The sequence below is a fragment of the Mus caroli genome, unplaced genomic scaffold, assembly GCF_978045245.1.
Source record: "Mus caroli unplaced genomic scaffold, Mus_caroli_1 scaffold_2, whole genome shotgun sequence".
NCBI classification, from domain to species: Eukaryota; Metazoa; Chordata; class Mammalia; order Rodentia; family Muridae; genus Mus; species Mus caroli.
The window spans coordinates 70,674,228-70,695,523 of NW_028227257.1; the positions used below are offsets into that span (position 1 = coordinate 70,674,228).

At 43.9% G+C, this 21,296-nt stretch overlaps 1 protein-coding gene across 2 annotated transcripts in view; it reads right to left on the bottom strand.

Annotated features, from left to right (window-relative positions):
* Nucleotides 1–20,717, bottom strand: part of Lgr4 (leucine rich repeat containing G protein-coupled receptor 4) — a 97,444-nt gene extending 76,727 nt beyond the window's left edge. Inside the window, exon 1 of one of the 2 annotated variants that reach the window (XM_021155166.3) lies at nucleotides 20,030–20,717. In XM_021155166.3, the coding sequence (XP_021010825.1) occupies nucleotides 20,030–20,214 (185 nt within the window). In that variant the 5' untranslated portion in view covers nucleotides 20,215–20,717. Of the gene's footprint in view, nucleotides 1–4,890; nucleotides 4,984–20,029 lie in introns of those variants that run through there. The other variant, XM_021155170.3, reaches the window with a different exon arrangement.
* Nucleotides 20,718–21,296: the final 579 nt, after the last annotated feature.

Consider the following 21,296-nt stretch of genomic DNA (forward strand, 5'->3'; position numbering starts at 1 on the left):
CTTGGGTAGATTTTTGTTGTTGTTGTTGTTTGTTTTGTTTTTCGAGACAGGGTTTCCCTGTGTAGCCCTGGCAGTCCTGGAACTCACTCTGTAGACCAGGCTGGCCTCGAACTCAGAAATCCGCCTTCCTCTGCCTCCCAAGTGCTGGGATGAATGGAGTGCGCCACCACGCCCGACAGAATTAATATTTTTGATTCATCCTGGTAAAGTACTTTCCTCCTGGCAGGAACTACATTTTCAATCCACAAACTTCAACTTTGAAAAATCAAGCAGAATTTCCCATTAAGGGCGCTGCCATACAAAATTATACTCAGAAAACCAATCCTCTCCATCCCTGCTTCCAAGGACATAAATGTAACAACTATATTTTAGAACTGAGCTGGATGAAAACCATCTCTTTGCTAACCCTAAATATAAACCTCTCTGCTGTTCATAAAATAACATCCAATGGGATAACATGTAATGATCTTGTCTCGACCATATAACTACGGTTGCGTGTTATGGCCTTACGAAAATAGCTTCTTCAAATACTAAAAGGTTTCATATTCAAAACTAGAGTGTTTTGTAAATCTAAATGCTAAGGTTTTAAGAATCTAGTTTCATTTCCAGAGTTGGCATAATTTCTCACTTAAAATTAGGAAATATCAAATTTTAAAGCTGAGACCTTAGGGAAATGTTTCATGCCCGTTAGCCATGAATGGCAACTAGAGACAAATGCCTGACAACAGCGACTCTAAGGAGCACCCACCAGCCGTCACTTAAGAACCAGAGCCTCCGTCACTATGTCAAGGGTACAAATTATGATAAAGACAGCTCTGGACACCGAGGGGCTAGGAACTGCTTACTGAGCAGCCACGCTCCTCCTAAACAAACTAAACATTTAAGAGGCTAAAGGGCAGTGGAGGTAACTATTGCAAGGAGATTTCTAACTAAGCCAGAAAGGAATAATTCAGTCTTTGCATGCTAAATCACATCACTGAGGTTAGCAATGGAGTAATCAAGTGTAAACACTGACAAAACCCATCCATAGGATCCTGAAAGGACACAAAGGCGGTGGGTGATCTGGACTATTGTTGCTTAAATACCACAAAAATTAGTCCTTAACACTTCACTCATTCCTTCCTCTCTTTTTACAAATGTGTGCACCTTTTGTGGGAAGGAAAAATTGGTTAATGTAGCAATTAAGGCAAATATGCTGAGTCATCGGAAGGTAAACTGCTACTAATTCCCAAGCAAAGACCCAAGCCCATGCCCCACACTGCTTAGACTGTATGGGTGCAGTCATGAAACACTGCCACTAACGGGAAGTGCACGGGTGCTCAATCCAAAGCCAGGACTGCCAACGTTTACACTGTAAACCTAATGTGGAGTCTGGATGTTCTAATTCCTCTGTTTCATAACACATTCACGTTATTCATATACACTCACTCGTCACGCACAGACAGAGAGTGAGGGGGGACACAGACAGACAGACACAAGAGAGAGAGAGAGAGACAAAGACAAAAGAGAGACTTAGAGGCAATAGGAAGGCAGTTTTGGGGAGAAAGAAGGAAGCCAGTTTCCCAACACTGCTCAGTACCAATCGGCTTCAGGGACACTCATACTCTCAAGGTGCAGACAGAGCCCGTGACTTCACAGCGATGCATTTGTTGCATCAACACTTCAGAGTCTGTGTCCCAGTCTCACTTAGATGACGCCAAGACTAAGACTTTGCAGGACCCTAAACTTGCGTGGTATGTTTGTTACCATTCTTGTTTGAAATAATTTAAGGTGCACTAAAAGCTACAAAAAACACTACAGTGGGTACCCATAAACCTTTCACCTTGCTCTTGCCAATGAGAGTTTTATACATACATAATATAGTAGCTAAAGCAAGAAGTTTACTTTGGTATAATATATTTACTAAACTAGGGGCCTAACAAGGTCTGACTAGTTTTACATGCAACATTCTTCTTTCTGCAGTACAGGAGATCCAACACTGGCCTCAGTCACGGATACTAAGCAAGTTGTTTTACCACTGCACTATGTCCCCCAGGTCCTTTTTAAATTATTACTTTGTTTTGTTTTGTTTTGTTTTGTTTTAAGACAGGGTTTCTCTGTGTAGCCTTGGCTGTTGCCCTAGAACTTGTTCTGTAGACCAAGCTGGCCTTGAACTCATGCACAGCTTATGTTGCACAACAGGCCTCAAACTTATCTTTCCATGTTAGCACGTGGGTGGCTGGAGTAATGAGCCTGCACCACGCCAAAGCTTGCAGCGCTCATTTCTTAAATCACATGTACTGTACTGCAATTATAAGCAACAGTCTGTCATCACAAGGGAATTCCCCAGATGCACACACAGTTTACAATCACACCATCTTTCCCCTATTTGCTCTCCATCACTGTAATTTTTCATATTTAACGCTGTAACATCTAACACCTTACTACTGAGATCCACCTATGTGCTTGCATCTATCAGTGGACTGTCCCTTACCCCCGTCTGGTGCTCTATTATACTTCCTTTTCCTGTTACACTGTCATTGTAGCATGGAGAATACATTTTTCCCCTTAAAGCAGAAACCAGAGAATTGTCCAATATGACCACATTGGAGGAAGAACTCAGAGGGTCCATGACCTCACACACCCAACTCTGGTATCATAGCCCAAGGTTGTGGTTTCCATAGAGGCCGCAGCTAGGCAGCTCCAGTCAAAGGGAGGTCCCAATATGATCTTCAGGGTCAGACTCTCCTGCCAGGTAGTCTGGCAAGTTGTTAAATCACCTTCCGGGAGAGAAGTTCCCCTTCCAGCTGGCAGCAGGCCTTTTCTTTTCTCAGTGTTAGATCCCTGAGGGCATTTAGGGAGAAACTTTATAAACATGGTTTTGCCAGTGCTTAAGATGTATTCACGTTCCCAGAGAAGTTAACTGACCATCTTCACCTCCTGCAAGCCCTCCTTGACTAACCTAGATAGCAACTTCTTTCATCCTGCTCTATTTTTGGACAGTATTCTATATTATCAGATCATATCCGGTTCACTGTGTTCAATTGCTTTTGTCTAACTATCTCCTTCCTTATTTCAGACATCACTCCATTCTACGCTCCCTGCACCAAACACAACAGACATATACAATAAGCATGTGAAGAAATGTCTCTTTTAAATACTTACATTAGACTACTAATACCACTATATCAATTCTGTTAGTTCTCAAAACGTAATGATCTCGCCGGGCAGTGGTGGCGCACGCCTTTAATCCCAGCACTTGGGAGGCAGAGGCAGGCGGATTTCTGAGTTCGAGGCCAGCCTGGTCTACAGAGTGAGTTCCAGGACTGCCAGGGCTACACAGAGAAACCCTGTCTCGAAAAATCAAAAAAAAAAAAAAAAAACACGTAATGATCTTGTTCACTCTCAGTTAAATCAACTGCTGCTGTGTGTGGGTCCAGAAGGACCAGGCCCATACAGCCTGGAAAGACAAGGGAAATGCATTTACCATCTATCTGGCAGCACAAGCTGTAACAGCAGGAGTCAGAAAGAAGTCTCACTAGATGCTGGAGGTTTACCAGCTCTAAGAGGACATCCTCTCTGATGACCTCTCAGTTCCTGCTCTTGACTTACTCTGAGGGTTGAGTATGGTCTTGGGAAAGTTACAGAAATGGCTTTCTCACCTGTGAAAGGGAATGGGAACCAGATAAACTATCTTCTTTCCCCCCCCTTCTTTCTCTTCCTCACACCCTTCCTTTTTATTTTTTTCTGATAGTACCTTTCTATACATATACAGTCCAACTTGCCTTGAGCTCACATCCTTCTGCCTCTGCTTCCCAAGTGCCTGAATTTATAATCCACCAGGCCCAGCTCCCAGCTCAGGTCCTCCAGTTCTTTAGAGGTACACTGAGAGGGACTGGAATGGAAGTTCTGAAGGAAGCAAACACTAACAAAAGGATCATGATAATTTATGTAATCCAAAGCTTTAGTACAGAAAAAAAAAAAAATCAAGACTACAAACAGGTAGATGTAAACTTATGCCCGTAAGGGCATTGTCCGTGCATGCCTGCTTGCTTTGTGTGTGTGTGTGTGTGTGTGTGTGTGTGTGTGTGTGTACAGGGGAAAAGAGAAAGACACTGACTAATCTTTCTCAAGGAATGTCTTCATGTGGGAAGAGTGGAAGTTATATAACAAACAGGGCTTTACATTCACCGCACTATGTGATCTTTCAGGCCCCTTTGTAATCTACAGTCTACCTGGCTCAGGACATGTCAAGCAGTGAACCAAACAAAACCCTCTCCAGAAGTAACTCCTGCTCTACGAAATGAATGTTTCCAAATATCTAAGACAGGTGAGGTGGGTGACTGATCTCCTGCAGGACAGCACTGGAAGACAGTGGTGTAAAGCTCACTCAACCAAATAACTCTGGCTTGGCTTGGCTTTTTCCTTTCCTTTCCTTTTTGGGAAGGACTGAGTCTCTGTAGCCACTCAGGCTTTAGTAAGGCAGGTGATCTCCAGAGTCACCGGCCAAGTGCTGGGACTGCAGGTATGAAGCCCCAGGCCTGGCTATCCTCTGATCTTATGAGTCAAACCCAACAGGTCCTCCTGCAAGGCCACGCTTCTCCTCCCCTGTGCTGGCAGCCCTCACACAAGCGCACCCCATTAGGCTTCTGGTTTTTATAAATGGTCAAGAGAACATCTGCCAGAGAGTGAATGTCATTAGGAGAGCCACGGACACCACATGGGAAACACTCGGTGGCATTCATAACGAGCAAGTTAACAGCAGGAAGATGACGAGGATTTCTCTGAAAAGCCAGAGAGACTGCAGACCTCTTCAGGCCAATGTAATGTAAGTGAAACAAAAACAAACAAACAAACAAAAAGTTAACACTTCCAGGAGAGAGGAAGAAAAGGAAAAAAAAAAAAAAGCACCTTTAGAATCAGCAAGCAAATGGCTCTCCAGGATGGCGCTGGCAATCACCAAAACTCTGAAATCATGACCACAGACCCAGCCATGAATAGCCCTGCTGCTAAAGGAGAAAGTGTGCATAGATCCAACCGGAACTCATGAAGTCTGTAAAATATTAACAGCTTAATAAACATCAGCTCACACTATCAACAAACACAGTGCTCAAGTCAACTAAAGAGTACCAACTAAATTAATCCCAAGCTGAGTAAATGAATGCCCCCGGGGGGCGGGGGGAAGGCTCATGGGTGATTCGCTTTTATGCTGACTTCCCTATAAAAACATCTTCCCCAGGAGAGGCAGGAAATTCCAGTGAGTGAAAAGGGGCAGCTATAGGAAAGCGCCCCACCGCACACTCTGGTTTTTCATCTCCCTCAAGGCTTGGCTTTAAGGAAGCACACTGAGAGACCTGCTCCTTGAGAAGCAGAAGAGTGAGTCTGCAGCAGCCGCGACCCTCTTATACCACATATACACGGTAAGAGAGGAAGTCAGTCAAAATGCCCACTCACTCACTATCCAGTGACTGGGGCTCTCTGCTGTTGCTCACATCAGACTTCTGCATTCCCTCAGGTTTTGTTTCCTTTAAACATTTACTAGCAGATATCTGCTGTACAAAAGAACAGACTTCGCTGACACCATTGCATACACTAGCAAGATTTTGCTGAAAGGACCCAAATATAGCTGTCTCTTGTGAGACTATGCCGGGGCCTAGCAAACACAGAAGTGGATGCTCACAGTCAGCTAGTGGATGGATCACAGGGCCCCCAATGGAGGAGCTAGAGAAAGTACCCAAGGAGCTAAAGGGATCTGCAACCCTATAGGTGGAACAACATTATGAACTAACCAGTACCCCGGAGCTCTTGACTCTAGCTGCATATGTATCAAAAGATGGCCTAGTCGGCCATCACTGGAAAGAGAGGCCCATCGGACACACAAACTATATGCCCCAGTACAGGGGAACGCCAGGGCCAAAATAATGGGAATGGGTGGGTAGGGAAGTGGGGGGGGAGGGTATGGGGGACTTTTGGGATAGCATTGGAAATGTAATTGAGGAAAATATGTAATAAAAAATATTAAAAATTAAAAAAACAGACTTCATTATGATATTTTCATACACACATACACTGTACCTTACTGTACCTTGATCTTGCTCATCCCCCCACCTCTTCCCTCTGAGGTCAAGTCTTTTGAATACAGATAAATAAAAAGCAGGAGTTATAGTGAGGGGGAGTGAAAATGAGAGAGGCTGATACGTATCTCAAAAAAAAAAAATCTGCTACAAATAAAAGCCTGCCTGCATCATACACATGAGTGCAAAGATGTTAACACGAGGTGCCCTAATCCAGTCAGTCTCCCACAAATACAGATGTGTAGGTGTGCTTTAGGGACTTTAGAGCATGCTTCTTTTCCTCTAATAACCTAAAACCTTGCGCTTTTTTATTTTTAACATTTCTTGTGTGTGTGTGCTTGTGTACATGTGCATGCCATGTGCCATGGCTCCCGTGTGACATCCAGGGACAACTTGCAGGAAGGAGTTCTCTCCCTCCAACGTGTGGGTTCCACGGATGGACGTCGGGCTGTATGTAAGGTCTGGTGGCATGTGCCCTTACCACCAAGCCATCTCACTAGCCCTGACTTCCCATACACACACACACACACTCTTTACTCTTATGATAAACTATGAAACACCCATGCAAACAGCACAGAGGAGCAAATGAGTACAGAGCGCCTGAGCATCCAAACCAACACTAAGTATGGATGTTTGAGCAAATTACCTAATCCTTACAAATCTCACTTTGCTAAGCCATAAAATACGAACCCTTTAGATGGGACCTAAATGCCTAGTTTAGAAATTATAGTTAGCACATAAAACATGCCTAATGCAGGAGGCAGATCCAGCAATTCCTCCCCAAAACTCCATTTTTTTTTCAAAAATCATACTTTTCAAACACAGATACCCAAACAATCCAAAGACTTCACTGTTGGTAAAATGTTTTATAATGGTCACTTCTGCACCTGTCTTCAGGGTATCAGAGCAGATGCCATGAATCAAAAGGATGCTACATAATTTTCTTTTAAAAGTACAAACTTCTAAACAAAATCAGTTTTTAACAAGTTTAGCTTGTTGGGTACTAAATTAACTAGGATGCAAATGGTCTGCAAAAACAAACCTTGCCACAGTTTTAAGGCATTCAGATTGAAACTTATATGCTCTTATAAATGGGCACTTGCCGGGCGGTGGTGGCGCACACCTTTAATCCCAGCACTCGGGAGGCAGAGGCAGGTGGATTTCTGAGTTCGAGGCCAGCCTGGTCTACAGAGTGAGTTCCAGGACAGCCAGGGCTACACAGAGAAACCCTGTCTCGAAAAACCAATAAATAAATAAATAAATAAATGGGCGCTTATCCCAAGACTCAAGGCCTATGTCCTGTTAGCAGCCTGTAGGGAGTGTCAAGCCTGTGATCTCAGCACTCAGGCACTGAGGTTGGAGGATTTGTACAAACTGAAGGTCAGTCTGGGTTGCATGAGTTCCAGGCCAATCAGAGCTATATATCAAGACTCTCTCAAAAACCTGTGTCCTAAGTCAATTTAATACAGGGCTAAGTCTTTTTTCTTCATTATTAATTCATAATTACACAACTAGAAAGAGAAATCGAGGACTCATTTGTAAAGCACAGAAAATAAAGGGCTTTTTAAAAATCTAGCTGTCTGAGGCTGGAGAAATGCTCAGTAGTTAGAGAACTAGCTGCTCTTGCAGAAGACTTGGGTTCAGTTACTGGCACCTACATGGTGACTCACAACCATCTGTAACTACAGTTCCAGAGGATCCAACACCCTCTTCTGGCCTCCCTGGGTATCAGGCACTGTGGCTCAGGAGTAGAGCACTTGCTGAGCATGCACGGGGCCTTGGGTTAAGAACTACAAAAGGGATGACTCTCATGTAAGAAAAGAAGGCCACGGGGCTGGTGAGATGGCTCAGCGGTTAAGAGTGCCAACTGCTCTTCCAAAGGTCCTGAGTTCAAATCCCAGCAACCACATGGTGGCTAACAACCATCTATAACAAAATCTGATACCATCCGATACCCTCTTCTGGAGCGTCTGAAGACAGCTCCAGAAGACAGCTACAGTGTACCTGCATATAATAAATAAATAAATAAGTATGAAAAGAAAAGAAAAGAAAAGAAAAGAAAAGAAAAGAAAAGAAAAGAAAAGAAGGCCAGGCAGGCTAGGTGAAGCACAATTTAACCCCAGCACTCAGGAGGCAAAAGCAGGTAGATGTCTGTGAGTTTGAGGCCAACCAGGTCTACAAAGACAGTTCAGGCCAGCCAGGGCTCTATTACATAAAGAAAACCTGTCTCCAAAAAAAAACAAAAACAAAAACAAAAACAAAAAAAAAGTGAAAGATATTAATTTCTATAAGCTAATTTGTTATGCATTTTATGCTCAGTTATGACACTAAAAGCCACCAGAAAAAAACTTTTAGATAATATGTATATATAAATTTAAATATTTTGTTTTATGTGGGATTAAACCACCAACAGAAGATCACATCCCTTAGATAAATCATGGCCATTTGTCAAAGCCAGTGCACAAGTATGAGAAACAATGAAACTAGAAATTCAAGCTGGGATAACTTAGGGACTAGAAAAGACCTAAAGATATGGGCATCATTATTTCCTTCACCAAAGCTATAAATCATCTCATGGTGGACTTTCTTTTCTACTTATTTGTTTGTAATTCTTTTACTGAGTGTCTTCTCAAGCAGGGTAGTAAAGAGCAACACGGAAAAAGGCCTAGTAAAGACAGAACTTAGCCTACCCTTTCTTTCCATCATCTTGCTTATCTCCTGTTAAGCCAGTCAACAAGCCCCTCTGCACTGTAAATCCAGACAGCACAAAGCAAAGTCCTTAATGCTAGCAGAAGGCTGGTACTGTGAGGAAGAAAAGCCTTAATGGCCAATGCAGCAGTGCATGGCTAGCAGGGGGAAGATAAACTGATCCCTTTCTCAGAACTGACAAGGAGATAAACACACAAGCAGTAGCCCTCCAGGCATGTTCTACCGGGAAGTAAGCATCTGCATTCCCTTTACCCGGCGGATATCAAATCTGGAAAGACAGTAGTGCCCAAATGGTGTTGCTGGTGTGTCTGTCTGTCTGTGAGTCTATGTATCCATGCACGTATGCATTTGCACTCCCTTTAGTGAATATATGATTAAGTCTGCATCCATCAAGCAGTCAATGCACCTACATTCAAGGTGCTATTAGAAACTGACTTGACCAAAATGTGGAATTTACTTTACACAAAAGGTACCCAGGCTTTGGAAGGAAGGCTTGCTTCCCTGTAGCTGAGCCTATCACTAGGGCACAAATACTCCAACCTACCATGAAGAAGGAAGTGTTCTGCTGCATGCCCTCACAGGCCCAGACTGTTTGTAAAGGGCAAGAATGAAATATTCCATATGTTTTCTTTGTCGGTGACAAGGCTATTGAAAGCCAGACCATGGTAGTCTCCCTGCTGAGGGATTGGATCAGGCTATTCATGTGTAAACAGGCAAATGTTAAGATGGCAATATCTCAAAAAAAAATTTTTTTTTAAAAAGAGTGACCCTGTGTAGAATATGCAAAGTGTACTCTAAGCACTCAAGCAATCTAAACAGATCGTGGGCACTACAGCCCCTGTTAGCTGCTCTTCTGGCTTCCAAGTCACTAAAAAGCAGGCCTTAATCAAAACTCTAAAAGTTTTTAAATTTTCTGAGAAAATAAAATAAAATGCAAACAAGAATGCCAGGGGGAGGCTCACTGGACACACAAACTTTATATGCCCCAATACAGGGGAACGCCAGGGCCAAAAAACTGGGAATGGGTGGGTAGGGAAGTAGGGGGGAGGGTATGGGGGACTTTTGGGATAGCATTGGAAATGTAATTGAGGAAAATATGTAATAAAAAATATTTAAAAAAAAAAAAAGAGGGCTGGTGAGATGGCTCAGTGGGTAAGAGCACCTGACTGCTCTTCCGAAGGTCTGGAGTTCAAATCCCAGCAACCACATGGTGGCTCACAACCATCCTTAATGAGATCTGACTCACTTTTCTGGAGTGTCTGAAGACAGCTACAATGTACTTACATATAATAAATAAATAAATCTTTAAAAAAAAAAAAAAAAAAAAAAGAATGCCAGGGGGGGTAAAAACACAGCTGAGCAGCCCAGCATGTGCTAAGCACATCCACAGCCCTTAGTTTAAAGCCCAGCACCAAAGGAGTAAGAAAGCTATAGGACAGTTTAGACATGATATTTCTTTAGAAAGAATTTTAGTTCTAAAATTATTAGAGAGATTAACTGTATCTTTACCCACAAAGCATGAACATTCTAGTAAATAATATTTGTATATTGTATACTCATGTATATATATTTTTTCAATAACCAGTAAAAATATCTTTTCAAAATACATATAAGGAAAACTAGCAATCTGAATGATTCAAGAAACAAAGTGATATAAAGGAAAAAGAATGTAGCTAAATTTTTCACTCTGAGTTAGTTTTAGCAATATCTAGCAAGAAGTGCTCCAGTGAATCTGAGAAACTACAGTTAAGAGAATTCTCAAAGAATTGAGTTTGTTCAGTGAAAATCCTTGGTGTTGCAAAGCCTGGCAGTATTGAGCCAGGTGGCATGCTGTTTGTAGATACTTTGTTCCACTAGTGAGACAGCACCCTGCTACTTGACCAACTGTCTCAGGAAAGCAGCACCAAGTCCCAGAGATCAAAGTTAAAAGGTTAAAAAAAATTGTGATTTCATCTGGGCTCCCTCCAAAGAAACACAACTCCCTACCACCAAGGACCTTCCCGTTAGCAAATGAGAAGCCCTACCTGTAAGACAACAGCATCATTATAAGAATACAGGCACTGATGTTTCTCCACTGGGATACTGTTAGAAACATATGGGAGTTAAACAGACTTTTCCATCTGCCCATTGGCTCACCTATGAAATCCAGATCCAACTTTCAAACCGATATACACTCAAAAGAACCAAAGGATGGGAAATCGTGAATTTTAAATCACAAGCTAATGACACACATACACTGGAGATACACATGGCCCTCAGCTGTGTCATCCAGGCCATGCTGAAGCAGTCTTAAGTGAACCTTGACAGTAGAGCAACCTCTCTTTTTCCAGATGGGGAGCCTGAAGCCCAGAGTGATGAACTGACTTGCTTGACCTCTGGATTCCTTATGCAACTCAAAACATTAAAATAGCTGGCGGTGGTGGCACACACCATTGATCCCAGCACTTGGGAGGCAGAGGCAAGCAGATTTCTGAGTTCAAGGCCAGCCTGGTCTACAAAGTGAGTTCCAGCCGGGGCTACACAGAGAAACCCTGTCTGGAAAAAAAAAAACAAAAAAAAAAAAGCAAAAATCATTTTCAGAAGTCTGTTTATGAAGGCACGCCTATCAAAGAAGACTGGAAATCAGCAGGGACATAGAGACAGATGATACAGCCATGGACTCAAAATGACCTTGGAGAGCTGAAAACCAACAAGGAGCCTTTTTTTTTTTAAGGAAATATTGGATTCAGATATGATGGTACACACCTTTATTCCAAACACTTGAGAAACAGGCAAACAGACCTCTGTGAGGCCAAGGTCAGCCTGGTGTACACAGTGATTTCCAGGCAGCCAAGGCTAGTTAATGAGAGCAACATAAGAGCCTGTCTCAAAAAGAAAAGGGAGAAGGAAAAGCAAAGGGTGGGAATGGAGGAGACAGGTTAACAGATAAATGCTTAGTCTGTAACAGGAGATGCGAGGCAGAGGGACAGGAGAAACCCTTGAGATGCTCCAGGCCAGGTAGCCTGGTATACATAGCAAAAAAATAAAAATATAAAAAAACCAAGAGATTCTGACTTAAACAAGATAGAAGGCAGGTTGGACAGCTGCAGCTGTTTTCTACCCCCACATACATGCCATGCCATGCGTAACTTCATATATGTACATACAAATATCACAAACACACACATACATCATACAGACAAAAAAATTAAAGTTAGAACTAAATTAATCAAAACAAAAACAAACAAACAAACAAAAAACCCAAGAGCGCCAGGCGCGGTGGCGCACACCTTTAATCCCAGCACTCAGGAGGCAGAGGCAGGAGGATTTCTGAGTTCGAGGCCAGCCTGGTCTACAAAGTGAGTTCCAGGACAGCCAGGGCTATACAGAGAAACCCTGTCTCGGGGAAAAAAAAAAATTAATCAAAGTAGGTGAGCAGAAGTATCGATCACAAAAGGGATGAAAACTGGGTTTATGACAGGCTGCTAACTGTCAGTAAATCCCAAATGTAGTTTATTAAAACCAGGGGTACCAACATACAAAAATACTGGATTCATGTAATATTTCCTCCCTGTGAACATTGCCCTCATGGTATTGTCTGTGAACAAGTGAGGCTCTATTAAGATCCAAAGGACAGTTATGACATTTAGATAATGCAAACACTGCACACGGTGGGCAAGTCAAAGCAGCTGCTGAGGAGCACAGGACACTAGCCCCACAGCCAGAGCTGGCACTGCTTGGTTCCTCTCTCGCCTAGCGACTGAACAGAAGCTGACAGACACAGTAGAGCAGGCTCACTGAGATACGTGCATGCTTCCAGAGATGCTACTCTCATTCTGTGGAGAATTCTCCTGCAAGGTAGAACCTCTCAGAGAGTCTGCAGACACACAATCTAGAATCTACGCGTAACCATGCGCTTCCACACTCCTAAAGTCTGTGGTGGGCCAAGCCCTTCATGAGGTATAGACTTTCTTCAAAGTCTTCTGCACAGAAAGAATATCCCTAGGGGAAGCAGGAAAAACCCAGAAGTTAACCCAAGTCACAGCCCAGTCCTTCGAGCTCCACGGAGGAGACTGCCAACCGGAGATGCACCACCCACTCTGTACCTTTAGAACCAAAACCCTGAAGAGAGCAAGGATGTTGAAATCCCTCTCCCTCCTCCTGAAAAGCTCTTTGAAGGAAGCCTGGGTGACATCACTTGCACTACAGAATGCTGTGGTTCACGCTGAGCACCGTCTCAGGAGACCTAATGTACAGGAACAGTGGAAAGGGTAGACTTGAACTCTACATTCATCCCTTAGCCATGTCTAGAAGCTCGCCACGGTGAGGAAGCCATGTGCTTGCCAAATTTCTGGCTCTTTTCTGAAGAAGGAATAACAAGAAAACAGGAGGGGTGTATAACTCACATTTTCTTCTAAGGATTCTATATTACGATTCAAACAGTGTATCAAAAACTGTAGTATTTCATTTGTAGAGTGAGATTTCATTCTTTCAAAAGTCACTATTAAAAACAAAAAATATATACTACATTTTTATAATGTAAAAAATAAATAAATCATTCAGGAGGCTGAAGCAAGAAGATCACAAGTTCAAGGCCAATTTGAGCTACACTACAAGGTCTTAACTGTCTCAAAAAACAAACAAAGCAATCATACAGCCTTTTGTGTATCTTGATTCAGAATATGTAAATATACACACATCACATATTAAGGATGAAGAGTCACTAATATATCTTGTAATACATTAAATTTGCCTCTCCTCGTGCCCCATTACTAGCTGACAAACACTAGCTCAGACTCTAACTATACACACAGCTGCCTCATAAAATATCTATGACTTACATTCCCGTAGGAGATAGCTTCCTAGTCTATGGAACAATATCCTAACACAGAGCCATAATTCAGTGTTTTGTTTGCCCATAAGAGCTTTCAATACAAAAAAGCTAAGAAATGCATATACACAAATACTTAAAATATTAAAACATTTATTTCTTGGGCATAGAATGGAAAAGAAAAAAATAAAAAACAAACTCTTAACTACTTGCACCTAAAAGAGGGGGGGGGGGAACAATATCTGAAAAATAAATAAGCAAATAAGTAAATAAATAAAGGACTTAATGCCAAATGTGATTGGTTTGGGGGGGGGAAACCTGGTTATTGTGCATTTTTGACAATTAAAAATATCATACTACAAAAAGATGTTTCCCAAACTAATAGTAGCAACCTAAATATTAGACATTAGCAATGGCATACAGTAACTCAGAACATTTCAGAATCTTACAATAAAAAAAAGCCACATTCCAATCTTAGTAACCTTTGACTCTGAAGGAACACAGGGCATACTGCATACAAGTTCACAATACTGTTTTAAAAGGGTATTTGAAACTATTTCACTACAGTCTTTAAAAGGTTGAAACACTATTAAATATCTATGAACTATAAAACCATGCCCATTTGCGAGCTCTCTCTCTCTCTCTCTCTCTCTCTCTCTCCCTCTCTCTCTCTCTGACCAGTTTTTAAACTCATTTTTGAAACCTGCTCACTTTCAAACAATAGGCTGATATCTGGCAAGTAGTCTGACCATCAAGTGCTTAAAGACACAAAAGAAATGCCAAGAAGGCAGACAAGTTAGCCATTGTGTAAGAGTGGTGACTGGGTACATGCCCTAGAGTTTTCTTCTTCACTGCCAGTATTTAAGATTGGAGCATTTTATCATCTTCAGTCAAGGTTTTACAAAAACCATAATTCACTGAACAGAAATACAAAAACAAAAACAAACCTTTTTTTATGCATTGAAAACAATCTCTGACACTGCCAAAAATGGACCATCTATGAATTTTAAAAAGCAACTCGGATAATATATTTATAAACTTAATACTTTAATATCTACTTTTACTAATGGAAAGAGCAATGATGTCATATCATGAAGACATATGTTGGCTTACTGTCATTTTTCAAAGTTGAAGGCATATTTAGCGGGATTTAACTTTTAAAATATTGTATCAACAATGCAATGAAGTATTTTTGTTAACATAAATTTGTTCCCAAGTATAACACCTGCATTATATATATACATGTGTTGATGGAGACAAAAGTGAGTTGGTCTCAGATTCTATGATTCACCAAATGATTCTTAGACTTTATGTTCTACAAGGATTCGAAGAAATCTAAAGTAGAGGCAGAAGCAACCATCTACTCTAATACCCATTACTGAACACACACACACAGAGGAATAGAATAAGCACAATCACGGAGACCAGAAACAAAAATCCCAACTGGCAGGCTGTCAGTGCTTTCTACCATTATAAAGATGACTAAAATACAAATATGAGAGACAGATTGACAAAGGCAGAGGCCGAGAAAATGCCTAAACTTGTCTGGATCCACCTACTAAGACAGATCTTTGATCTTTCCTGAGAGATTAAGCTGTCAAATGTTACCTTACAATTCTAATGCTAGGAGCCAAGGACTTGGACAGTAAATACTTGTGACACCAAAACTGGCACAGTATTCAGCTAAACTGGAAATCGTCAACTATTACTGGTTACAGCAAGTCTTAAGGAGGGCAGAGTAAATCCCTGGTATAAATTCTCAGCACTGTCCAGGCAACATCTAAGACATCACTGCCTGGGGAGATATGGATGCTCTATTCCATAGAAGAACTCCAGTGGAACTGGATAACTGTAGGAGCTATTGGGTTAGTGAGAGTCCCCATCACATCTCTTTACAGAATTGACTCAAGAAATGTATAAACAATTAAAATTCAAAGCTAACACATACAGCTCTGTGGTAGAGTGCTTGCCTAGCAGATACAAGACCCTGAAGCTGCAATTCACTGAAAATTACTTAGATTAAATAGAAAAACAAAACAAAACTCTTGTCAGTAAGAGTTGTTGACAATCTCAGCACTCGGGAGGCAGAGGCAGGCGGATTTCTGAGTTCAAGGCCAGCCTGGTCTACAGAGTGAGTTCCAGGACAGCCAGGGCTACACAGAGAAATCCTGTCTTGAAAAACCAAAAAGAAAAGAAAAAAAAAAAAAGAGTTGTTGACATGGCTGTTTTCCAGACTGTAGAAATTAGGGCCTAGAAGGACTGGGCATTTGATTCACTCAAGGCTGTGCCAGTGAATTATTAAGATCTGGAACCCAGCTCCCCACATTTCCCATAGAATGTTTTCTTCTTGGGCAGTGAGAGAACAGTCGTTCACTAGTTTGAAAAATAAAGGATCCAAACTGAAAGACGTCCATATATTAACCTTGCTTGAAAGTACACAGCTGTATAAAGCTAACATTTCTAGATGGACATAGTATAATAACAAAATTTGCCTAGAATTAGGGAATAAAAGATATCCATTTTACTATAAAGTATTAACATCCAGACACTGATTACTGACCTGACCTAGCATGGAAGACACAGTACATACTGGAAGTTAGAAAAAGAAAATACTTTCAACTGATATCTGTAAAAGAAAGTGTGTGGTGGGGTATGGGGGAAAACACATGCTGGAGAAGAAGCCAAGATGATAGAAGGAGTGGAAAAAGCAACTGTTTCTTTAAATAGTACTTCAAAGCCCTGCAGGTAACCATCAGTTCCCTAAGAGAGAGTTGATAATCTGCTCAGGTACACAATATCCACAGTGAAGGTTTGAGTTATGACTAATTATGTGGAAGGCAGGACATTGAGTAACTTTTTGTACTGTATCCAAATTAGTGAAACAGTGATTTTCTTTTCCAAGTGTTAAGCCATACACACAGGAAACAATCAGGGCTATTCTACCCTAGCAAAGTGCCCTTGCTACTCATGAATTCTGCAACAAGTCTCCATGGAAAATTTCCTCACACACTCTTCTAAACACAGACAAGAACTCCTCCAGGCGAGTGGTAATAAAAAGGCTTAAGCAGCTCAACTGGAAGACTGTCCTGCAGCTCCCAGGAGCCTCTCTAGAGGTCTTTCTAGCATGACTGTCACTTCTCCATCCTCAAGTTCAGGAAGATCTGTAAAATCACCCAACTTTGAGATGGAAGACGCAGCTTGGGGATAAAAACGGGGAATGCAATTACTTTATTTTTCCAGATAAGGAAAGCGTCACACACTCCATGTGGAATGACTTGCCCAAGGCCACACAATTATTCAGTGCTGAGTGTGAGTAAAGGTGATCAAAGGCTCCGATCTACCTCTCTCCACGACGCCACCAAAACAGACTTTATCATCTGAAATGTATGCTTTATGGAAATGGAAATTTGTGTCCCAAATCTATAGCTGTCAAATTTCATTGCAGAAACCCAGGAACCAGAAAACACACACTACAAACTCCCTATACTACACTGTCACTTTATCTTTCTCCTTGCCAAGCTTGGAATGGGTGTGGTTAGTTTATCACCACTAACATAGGGATAACCTTGAATCCTTTTTACAACATAAAATGAAAATTTAATATGAATAAGATTACTTAATCATATACATTGTGGCACAGGATTCATTCAAAATAGCTATTCCAAAACACAATCACTCATAGTGCTATGACTACAGAAGCCTCGTGAAAGATACTGGGGATTACATCTGCTTCTGTCCCCCAAGTCTGATAAGGTAGCAATCAGCAGGAAATAGGAGAGTTTGGCTGAACAAGTTTAAACCAGCCTAAAGTAGGAACAGCAGGAGTGTTCTCTCTGGGCCTTCTCAATTCTGGACAAAAGGCTAAATGGGGAGATGCCAAGTTTAGCAACCCCCTGGGCTTGGTGTCTAGATCGGAAGCTCTTCAGGGTGGTCTTGCGAGATTATGTATTAGTGTGGTCCTATGAGCTTATTCACCCCAGAAGTTCTAAGTTTCTCCATTGTACCAGGCTCTGTGCACTGAGTCAAATAAAATAAAATCCCTTTCTCTGTTGACCCTATGGTCTCCCAGGTGAACTATGCACACACCTCAGTGGCTGGAGAAAGTCTCATCACTGGACGAATCATTGAGCAGTGAGAAAGAACTCTGAACACTATGGTCTCATCTGAAAGCTTCTGTTTTTGCTTCTGTAATCTCACCAATGGTGAGATGCAGAAATTAAGACGTTATCAAGGGCCTAGAGATTTGTGGACTCCCTTGGGGATTCTAAGTTCCACTGTGACAGCAAATAGTGCAGGCCTGAGCCCTTGCCCCTCCTCCGACAAAGCTCTAGAGAGAGCCACTGGTTCCCTCATGTTACAGGAAAACACACTGTCCCTGAAACCCCTTAAAGATAGAGTGGTCATACATAAAACATCCTTCTGAAGGGGAGATCAGGGTATTTGGGGAAAAGGAGGTCTCAGAATGTAACCTCACATACCTATTGATCACAAAGAGATCGGCTCACATTTGACCACCACCAAAGTCCAGGAAAATGTTATCTACCCATTCCACAAGCTATGCGTAGTAACTCCCCTAAGGCTGGACCTTGAAGATAGGGTGTTTCATGGTCTCCAGTGAGATCTACAGGCTGTGTGATACTCTCTCTATATATGAGCTTGTTCCCATAAAAACATGACATTAGGTACCGCATCAAACAGGCCCTTTGCCTTATGGGGCAAGACTATTCGTTAAAGTTTGAGGAATGTGCCAACCAAAATCTTTACAAATAAACTAAACAGTGAAATCCTAACTTTTTAACTAATAATTTAGCTCATCTGAAAAGACTTTGTTAGCACACTCCTCAAACTCTAATACTCAAAAATAATAATAATAATAAAACCATAATTCTACGTGGTTCAGGTAAAGTCAGCTCTCTTTCTGCCTGACTTCTCTATTTCCAAAGAGTTTCGAGAAACAGTAAAACCCTAGCTCCTTACCTGCCAACCCTGCTCAGATTTAATAGACCTCTATGAGCAAATCGCTTCACATGTTTTTGGTGAAAAGTCAAATATCATTTTGAAAGAAAGGGTCTTTCCAGGCATCAACAACACCTAAGACTGGGCCAAAATCTGAGACTAGGGTGCAAAGCCAAGGGTCTCATCTCAGTTCTCCACATCCCCAACCTGAGAGGGCCAGCCGAATGCCTCGGCACCACCCACCTGGAAATACAGCGATGCCCCAGCTTGCCTAAAAGGGAGTTTTCCCTTCACAAGATCTGTTATTCCTTTAAAGCTATGCCTAAAAGGTCTCTTTTGATAGCTTGAAGGTAAAAAGGAAGTTTCCTTTGCCAGAGGGCCTCTCGGGGCCCCTTCCTCTCTAACAGGTCTTTCACTGCTCCTGATTTAATCATGCAATAGGCCACACAACACGAGAAGGCTGAAAGGGCCATACAAGCTGCCCTCCGCTCAATTACCCCATTCTTTTTCTACGGGTGGCATTTACCAACATCACCTCCAACACCTATTTCAGATTCCCCCTCTTCCCTGAGATGCTAAAAGCTCTCTAGCTCTCTGAGGAAGGAGGTGGGGAGGGTCAGAACCACCTATGCTACACTTCCTGACCACAGGCAGCTTACACGAAAGGCTCTGCTGAAGGTACAGGCGGAAAACGGTTGCCCACCTTACAGACTGCACTGATCACATGCTCTAGAATTTTCTCTCCCAACATTCTCTACCTCAGGTCAGCATTCCTTCTTTAAAATGCCTTATTCACTAAGGATCCCCGCCCAGGGTAGGCCGAATCCTTCTCCTCCTCCCTGGGCTCTGCTCGTGGTAATGAGTCCCGAGTGGATCTGGGCTAAGGTGTCACACTGCACAGGCAGGACGGGGCCAAACTGGAAAGCGATTTCCCCTCTAAGGTACAGGTGTTTCTTCACTCCGCCTGCGGGAACCCTGGGGGTATCCAGGTGCTTCCCCATGGAACCCATGGAACGTGCCTGGTAGGCAAACGCAGGCCAAGTTCTAGGCGCCCTCATCCGTGGCCAAAGTTTTGCCAGCCGAACAGGGGGCCGCATGGGGGAAGAGGTCACGTGAAAGGCTGCCAAGGGCAAGCGTTTCCAGCATCCTCCCTCCTGGCCCTAAATGCACTTGCGATTTGAGACTGGGGGGGGGGGCGGCGGTTAGGAGGTATTAATTGCACCCCCCCCCCAAAAAAAAAGCTGCAAAAAGAAAAAGCTCCTAGAGGTTCAGATTCAAACTGGCTAAGTCTGGAGAGGCCAGCATACGGGAAAGGGGGCCAATCCCCCTGACCCTCCAACACACACACACACACACACACACACACACACACACACACACACACACACAGGTGATTCGTGCACCCCCAGGGCGCTAGGGTTGGGGGCTGTGGTCGAGCCCTGGCTCCGCCCCGCAGCGCCCCGCGGGTCCCTCAACCCGCAGCCCGGTCGCCCGCACTCACAGTGCTTGGGTGAAGGCGCTGAGCCCCTCCGGTACCGCCGTCAACCCCTTCCCGGAGCAGTCTACCCGACGGTCGCCGTCGCAGCTGCAGGGCGCAGCGCAGAGAGGCGGCGCCGCGCCGCTGGGCCCGGCCGAGCCGAGCAGCCCCAGGGCGAAGAAGCAGAGCAGCCGCAGCGGGCCCGGCATTGCTGCGGCCGCCGCCTGCGCCCGCCTCTCCCGCCGCTCCTCTCGCTCGACTCGCCTCCGCTGCCCTCCGCCGCACCGCGCCGCACCAGGGGCAGCCGGCCTGCGGGGCTCGGGGCCCGGGCGCCGTCCCTCGGCGGTCCGCGTGCGCTCGCTTCCTTCAGCAGTCTGCCGCCGGAGCGTTAGGACACGGCGCTCCGCAGTTTCTCCCTTCCCGCTGCTCCATGGACGCGCACCGGCAGTCCCGCGGCTCAGGCCAGCCGACCCGGCCCAGAGCGGCTGCCCGGGCCGCGCGCTGCCATCGCCGCCGCCTCCTGTCCCGGGCCTCCTCCAGCCGCACGGCTCCTCAAGGTTGCGGAGCGCAGCCTCCAGCCATGCCGGCCAGGCGTCCCAACCCCCGCCCCAGCTCTCACAAACACCCTGGTTGTCCGCGCTCTCCCCGAGGCGGCTCCCGCTCCGCGCGTCCTTTTCCCTTCTAGGGTTGCACGCTCGCCTCGGGAGCCCCTGGCCGCCGGGTTATGCAAATCACTTAGGTACATGCAAAACTAACCCCGCTCCGGGAGCGCTATTGGTCAGGGGAGGTCTCGAGCTCATTACTATGCAGGCAGGGGAGCCATTATTGGTCAAGAGGAATGGGGCGTGTTTCTCTGGCGTGAGTGACAAGGTTGTGCTGCTGCTGCTGCTGCTGCTGCTGCTGCTGGGGCTGGTGGTGGAGGTTCAAGTAAAAGCCCTGACTTGGCTGGATCTGCATGTCAGGTTGTGTATTGAAGGTAGACAGATCAGAAGACCAGGAGTCTGCTGTTTCCCTCCCCCTCCCAGTCTTTTTCTTCCCTCCGCAGAAATTGGATCTCCTAAATTGGATGACCTGAAAAGTAAAACTCGCCTCCAGCTTTCAGACGTGTCAAATGACTCTTCGCTGTTCTTAAGGGCAAGGGCACTGAGAGCTTTGCAAACAGAGGAAAGAAATGGGGGTGAGAGTGGGGGTCGAAAAGGAGGGAGAAACATTTCTTTCTATCTGATCCAAATTTTTGAGTTCAACCGTGTACTCAATTAAAACAGCGTGACCCCTCCTGTATCTCACATCA